General features: G+C 42.3%; 1 protein-coding gene across 1 annotated transcript in view; it reads left to right on the top strand.

The window, feature by feature from the left end:
* Positions 1–2,552: 2,552 nt before the first annotated feature.
* Positions 2,553–7,110, top strand: part of P4HA3 (prolyl 4-hydroxylase subunit alpha 3) — a 34,043-nt gene continuing 29,485 nt past the window's right edge. The window contains exon 1 of the mRNA XM_040426523.1: positions 2,553–2,864. Within this exon, the coding sequence (XP_040282457.1) occupies positions 2,686–2,864 (179 nt within the window). The 5' untranslated portion in view covers positions 2,553–2,685. The remainder of the gene's footprint in view (positions 2,865–7,110) is intronic.

Below are 7,110 nucleotides of genomic sequence, written 5' to 3'. Positions count from 1 at the left end.
GCGGGACGAGGAGTTTCCCATTCCGGACGCCGACTGAGTCCTGCCGTCTCAAGCTGCATGGGAGAGTTCTTTAATAGATGAATATTTGGTTTTTAATCAGCACGATCATGTCCATGAGATATGAATTATTGATTAATGATATTAGGCGCTGAAATCAGATGGATATTTGATTAGAACTTCTGACACACAGCACTTCATGATATATGATCTGTTTTTATTGTGATACAACTATGTCCACTTGATTTACATTGTTCTTAATAGGGTTTTTGTAGAAATTGATGTATAATCCTGTAATCACTTTGTTAATCATGTACGATATATAAGCTCTGACTGCACGGTGTATTATGGCTTCACAACGGCTCCATGGAGAGAGCGGAAACGTTACTGTCTGCACAGGGGTGATTGGGTAACCCTTTTTATCACGGATATTCGAGAGCTGCCTTGGCCTTTTTTTTACATATATCTAATAGGACCGGGTCCGTTTCAAGGAATTGCACCGCTGTGGATTTGTGTGCTGCTCATCAACTTTTCTAGATAGATAGATAGATAGATAGATAATAGATAATAGATAGATAATAGATAGATAGATAGATAGATAGATAATAGATAATAGATAGATAGATAGATAAATAGATAGATAGATAATAGATAGATAGATAGATAGATTATAGATAGATAGATAGATAGATAGATAATAGATAGATAGATAGATTATAGATAGATAGATAGATAGATAATAGATAGATAATAGATAGATAGATTATAGATAGATAATAGATAATAGATAATAGATAGATAGATAGATAGATAATAGATAGATAGATAGATAGATAGATAGACAGATAGATTATAGATAGATAATAGATAGATAGATAGATAGATAGATAGATAGATAGATAATAGATAGATAGACAGATAGATTATAGATAGATAATAGATAGATAGATAGATAGATAGATAGATAATAGATAGATAGATAGATAATAGATAATAGATAGATAATAGATAGATAATAGATAGATAGATAGATAATAGATAGATAATAGATAGATAATAGATAGATAGATAGAAGATAGATAGATAGATAATAGATAGATTATAGATAGATAGATAGATAGATAGATAGATAGATAGATAATAGATAATAGATAGATAATAGATAGATAATAGATAGATAATAGATAGATTATACTACAAAGAAAAAAATATGGGGTTGGGTCAGCACAACCTGCCTGTAGGTGCAGATCGCTATGGCGAAATACATATACATATATACATGTATATGTATTTCGCCATAGCGATCTGCACCTACAGGCAGGTTGTGCTGACCCAACCCCATATTTTTTTCTTTGTAGTATATATTGGAGGCGTGGCGATCTCCTTGGAGTCATTGCACACCTGACCAGTTAATCTGTCCTTGAGGCTGGTTTTAAAGTCAGTATAAAACTGAGTCTGCTTGTATAGAACCTACCATTAGCCATCTGGCTCCAGGAGAAGTATATGGTGGGTTCAGCATGCATGTTGGTACTTGCATCCCTGGATCCGATGAAAGCTGTAATGGCACCGGACGGGGTTACAAGCAAAGTGTACTTGGCTTGCATGCTGACCTGCATTCCCTGGATTTTATGTGGCTGTCATGGCCCATGAACAGGTAGGAACAAGAGTTAGGGACCACTCATGAGACAGCCTTGACGCGGTGAGTGGCTTACTATGCTTTGGCCAAAATATAAACCAATGTCTCATCCAGCATGGAGGGCAGAGTGCTGGATGTAGTGTGCGATCACATTTGCATTTTCCGTTTGAATAGATAGATTATAGATAGATAATAGATAGATAATAGATAGATAGATGATAGATAATAGATAGATAATAGATAGATAGATAATAGATAAATAATAGATAGATAGATAGATAGATAGATAATAGATAGATAGATAGATAGATAGATAGATAATAGATAGATAATAGATAGATTATATATAGATAGATAATAGATAAATAATAGATAGATAATAGATAGATAGATAATAGATAGATAGATAATAGACAGATAGATAGATAGATAATAGATAGATAATAGATAGATAGATAATAGACAGATAGATAGATAGATAGATTTGAGAGCCAAAGATAAATAGATATGAGAGATAGAAAATGAAAGGGGAAAAAAAAGAAAAAAGAAGAAATTGAGAAAAGAAAATTTGTGAGAAAAAGACGTTCAGAGAAGATGAGATTATTTCGCTCTCCGCCCCCCCCCCCTCCCCCTCCTTTCTTCCCCCTCCTCCCCTCCTTTCTTCCCCCTCCTCCCCTCCTTTCTTCCCCCTCCTCCCCTCCTTTCTTCCCCCTCTTCCCCTCCTTCTTCCCCCTCTTCCCCTCCTTTCTTCCCCCTCTTCCCCTCCTTCTTCCCCCTCTTCCCCTCCTTTCTTCCCCCTCTTCCCCTTCTTCTTCCCCCCCCTCCCCTCCTTTCTCCCCCCCCCCCCTTCCCCCCCTCCCCCCTCACTGTGGGCTCTCCCAGAATTATTAGACGGCTGAAGTCTGTAGAACTTGCCAAATCCACAACTCCCAGTCACCGTCTGGCAGCTGACACCCTGCCTTCTCCATCCTGCACAACCTCATCCACCAGCCGGTCACAGCTCCACTCCCTGCACATTTTTGGGTTTTTATGGTCTCTCTTGCTCCTCTGGCATGTGTCCATGTGTGTGGATCTCCTTATTCTTCTACCTGGGATATATAGAGGTGACCTCTGGGGACATGTACAGCTCCATGCTGACCATCCAGCAGGCTCTGGACACGGAGAAGGTACTGATGCAGCACCTGGGGGCGTACCTGGAAGAGGAGACCTACCGGCTCAATGACCTCCGCAGGTATGCTACTACTAATACTGCTCTACTGCAGGGTGGGGCCCATAAGCTATGGCTGATATTGGCACATGTGGATCCCCCGCTGCTGTAGGACTAGAAGTTGCTGCATATTTTCAAAAAGTTTCACTTTTTTATTTCAAAATTTTGTCCTAATTGAAACTGTAGACTAAACCAATGGGCTAGGGGGAAAAACAAAAAGTTACAATGGTCTGATGAACCCAACGATCATTTGGCCCAAGAGCTTGCAATCTATACTGGTGTGAGTTTGCGTTCGTTTGGCCGCCATTTAATTATACATAATGCAAAAATGATCTTGGATTTAATCTTCTGGAATCTACGAACCCCTTCAGAATACCAAACATTTCCATATCTGTCCCTCTTGATTACCAGAAGTGGCAGGGATTACGTTTATCAGACTATAGGTTGTCAGACCAGGGAGTCGGGGGAGCCAAAAATCAGAAAAAAGGACAGGGGCCCTCCGGGTTGGGTTGTGTTTGCTTTGGATGGGAATCACTATAAACTAAAAAAGCAGAATGATTATTTTGGGGGGTGAGGAATTCTCCTTTGAACGGCCGTCCAGGATGGGAAAAAGGGATTTTCCAAAAACAGCGCCACATTTGTACATGGGTCGTGTCTGGTAATGCAGTTCAGCCTTAATTTGCACTGTAGTAAGTATCATGTAGAATGGCACTGTATGGCACACTCTGGGCACTGTATAAGTATCATGTAGAATGGCACTGTATGGCACTCTCTGGGCACTGTACGGGCATCATGTAGAATGGCACTGTATGGCACACTCTGGGCACTGTATAAGTATCATGTAGAATGGCACTGTATGGCACTCTCTGGGCACTGTACGGGCATCATGTAGAATGGCACTGTATGGCACTCTCTGGGCACTGTACGGGCATCATGTAGAATGGCACTGTATGGCACACTCTGGGCACTGTATAAGTATCATGTAGAATGGCACTGTATGGCACTCTCTGGGCACTGTACGGGCATCATGTAGAATGGCACTGTATGGCACTCTCTGGGCACTGTACGGGCATCATGTAGAATGGCACTGTATGGCACACTCTGGGCACTGTATAAGTATCATGTAGAATGGCACTGTATGGCACTCTGGGCACTGAATAGAGCTACCGTATGTACCCAGAGACTGTCTGGCACAGTGGCAGGATATTCCTATACCTATGGGTGCTACTAGGGCAGGTCCACAATTCGGACATACTGCCCTGAGTAGTGGGTTTTCCGGATGAGGACTTGTCCGGTGTCTCTGGGTTATTGGTATCAATCCCTGGAACCTTGAGGCAATGACAAGATGAGAAGATGCACAAAGCTTCATGAAGTGCTGGGCACAGAAGGGTTAATATCAGATTAATTTTTTTATTTTTTTTAGGTTCCCAATAGTTTGCACAATAATAATCCATCATCCAGGATTAGATCTCCGGCATCTGGACTGAGATTTCTACATCAGCACTTAATCCGTCTATCTGCTCAACATCTATACCCCCCCAAGAGCTGAGCTGTGTATCTAATCCTATACTGTGTGATACTGTCTGCTGAGCTGTGTATCTAATCCTATGCTGTGTGATACTGTCTGCTGAGCTGTGTATCTAATCCTATGCTGTGTGATACTGTCTGCTGAGCTGTGTATCTAATCCTATCATGTGTGATACTGTCTGCTGAGCTGTGTATCTAATCATATCCTGTGTGATACTGTCTGCTGAGCCTGTATCTAATTCTATCATGTGTGATACTGTCTGCTGAGCTGTGTATCTAATCCTATGCTGTGTGATACTGTCTGCTGAGCTGTGTATCTAATCCTATGCTGTGTGATACTGTCTGCTGAGCTGTGTATCTAATCCTATGCTGTGTGATACTGTCTGCTGAGCTGTGTATCTAATCCTATCCTGTGTGTGATACTGTCTGCTGAGCTGTGTATCTAATCCTATCCTGTGTGATACTGTCTGCTGAGCTGTGTATCTAATCCTATGCTGTGTGATACTGTCTGCTGAGCTGTGTATCTAATCCTATGCTGTGTGATACTGTCTGCTGAGCTGTGTATCTAATCCTATCCTGTGTAATACTGTCTGCTGAGCTGTGTATCTAATCATATCCTGTGTGATACTGTCTGCTGAGCTGTGTATCTAATCCTATGCTGTGTGATACTGTCTGCTGAGCTGTGTATCTAATCCTATCATGTGTGATACTGTCTGCTGAGCTGTGTATCTAATCCTACCCTGTGTGATACTGTCTGCTGAGCTGTGTATCTAATCCTATCCTGTGTGATACTGTCTGCTGAGCTGTGTATCTAATCCTATCATGTGTGATACTGTCTGCTGAGCTGTGTATCTAATCCTATCCTGTGTGATACTGCCTGCGGAGCTGTGTATCTAATCCTACCCTGTGTGATACTGTCTGCTGAGCTGTGTATCTAATCCTCTCCTGTGTGATACTGTCTGCTGAGCTGTGTATCTAATCCTATCCTGTGTGATACTGTCTGCGGAGCTGTGTATCTAATCCTACCCTGTGTGATACTGTCTGCTGAGCTGTGTATCTAATCCTACCCTGTGTGATACTGTCTGCTGAGCTGTGTATCTAATCCTATCCTGTGTGATACTGTCTGCGGAGCTGTGTATCTAATCCTATCCTGTGTGATACTGTCTGCTGAGCTGTGTATCTAGTCCTATCATGAATGATACTGCCTGCGGAGCTGTGTATCTAATCCTACCCTGTGTGATACTGTCTGCTGAGCTGTGTATCTAATCCTCTCCTGTGTGATACTGTCTGCTGAGCTGTGTATCTAATCCTATCCTGTGTGATACTGTCTGAGGAGCTGTGTATCTAATCCTACCCTGTGTGATACTGTCTGCTGAGCTGTGTATCTAATCCTATCCTGTGTGATACTGTCTGCTGAGCTGTGTATCTAATCCTATCCTGTGTGATACTGTCTGCTGAGCTGTGTATCTAGTCCTATCATGAATGATACTGCCTGCGGAGCTGTGTATCTAATCCTACCCTGTGTGATACTGTCTGCTGAGCTGTGTATCTAATCCTCTCCTGTGTGATACTGTCTGCTGAGCTGTGTATCTAATCCTATCCTGTGTGATACTGCCTGCTGAGCTGTGTATCTAATCCTACCCTGTGTGATACTGTCTGCTGAGCTGTGTATCTAATCCTACCCTGTGTGATACTGTCTGCTGAGCTGTGTATCTAATCCTATCCTGTGTGATACTGTCTGCTGAGCTGTGTATCTAATCCTATCCTGTGTGATACTGTCTGCGGAGCTGTGTATCTAATCCTACCCTGTGTGATACTGTCTGCTAAGCTCCTGTATCTAATCTTATCACGTGTGATTCTGTTTGTGTCTCTGTCCACCCTCTTTGCCAGTTCCTCACCCCGTTTCTTGGTAATAATGGAGCCCTTCATAGGTTCTGTACTAAAAGCCTCTTTCCTAGGGCCCAGTAGCAGTCAGCTCCTATTTATGGACTCCTTTGGGGCCTCGTCCTAAGGCAAGATCATATTATTGTACAAGGTCTTTGTTGCCCATAGCAACCAATCACAGCCCAGCTTTCATTTCCTATTGTGCGCCTGAAAAATGAAAGCTGTGATGTGATTGGTTGCTATGGGCCACAGCGACATCTTTTCATTTTAGACAGTTTTCTCAAATCTGTCCCAACATTTGTGTAAATTTCACCCTTCATTTTTGACAGCTCCTTTGGGAAATGAAGGGTGGAATCTGGTTGCTATGGGAAACTAAGCCGGTTCTACTTCACACCAATTTGATAAATTACCCCAAAAGTTTCTATCTACAAAAATCTGAATACTAAGGCAATAAAAATCTAGAATTGCGCTGTCAATCCTCCTTGTCCCTTGTGGAGCACAACTCCCAACATGTGGAAGCCCAGCTCTGATCTTCCAAAAAATGACATCTCCTATAAATACCCATTTTGGGTTATGTACGCACCAGCACCAGCCCTCTGAATTCAGCTATGAGATATGGAGACGGAGTTGAGTAACCTGAGACAGACTGGTTGCTAGGGACAGGGTCTGCATGGCAACCTCATATAAGGTCATTTTCATATGATCCATACTTATCAACGTTTCACCTTGACGGCGTCCCTCTTTCTCGACAGTCACTCACTGGAGTCGTGCAGGAAAATCAGCTGTAAATGGTGCGCGCGGCGATTCTCAAGACGCGGGGCGGTGGTCTTTGTGGAAAATCGCAACCAGTCTGACAGCA

The sequence above is a fragment of the Bufo bufo genome, chromosome 3 (assembly GCF_905171765.1).
Source record: "Bufo bufo chromosome 3, aBufBuf1.1, whole genome shotgun sequence".
Classification (NCBI taxonomy): Eukaryota; Metazoa; Chordata; class Amphibia; order Anura; family Bufonidae; genus Bufo; species Bufo bufo.
This window is presented reverse-complemented; position numbering and strand designations above follow the sequence as displayed.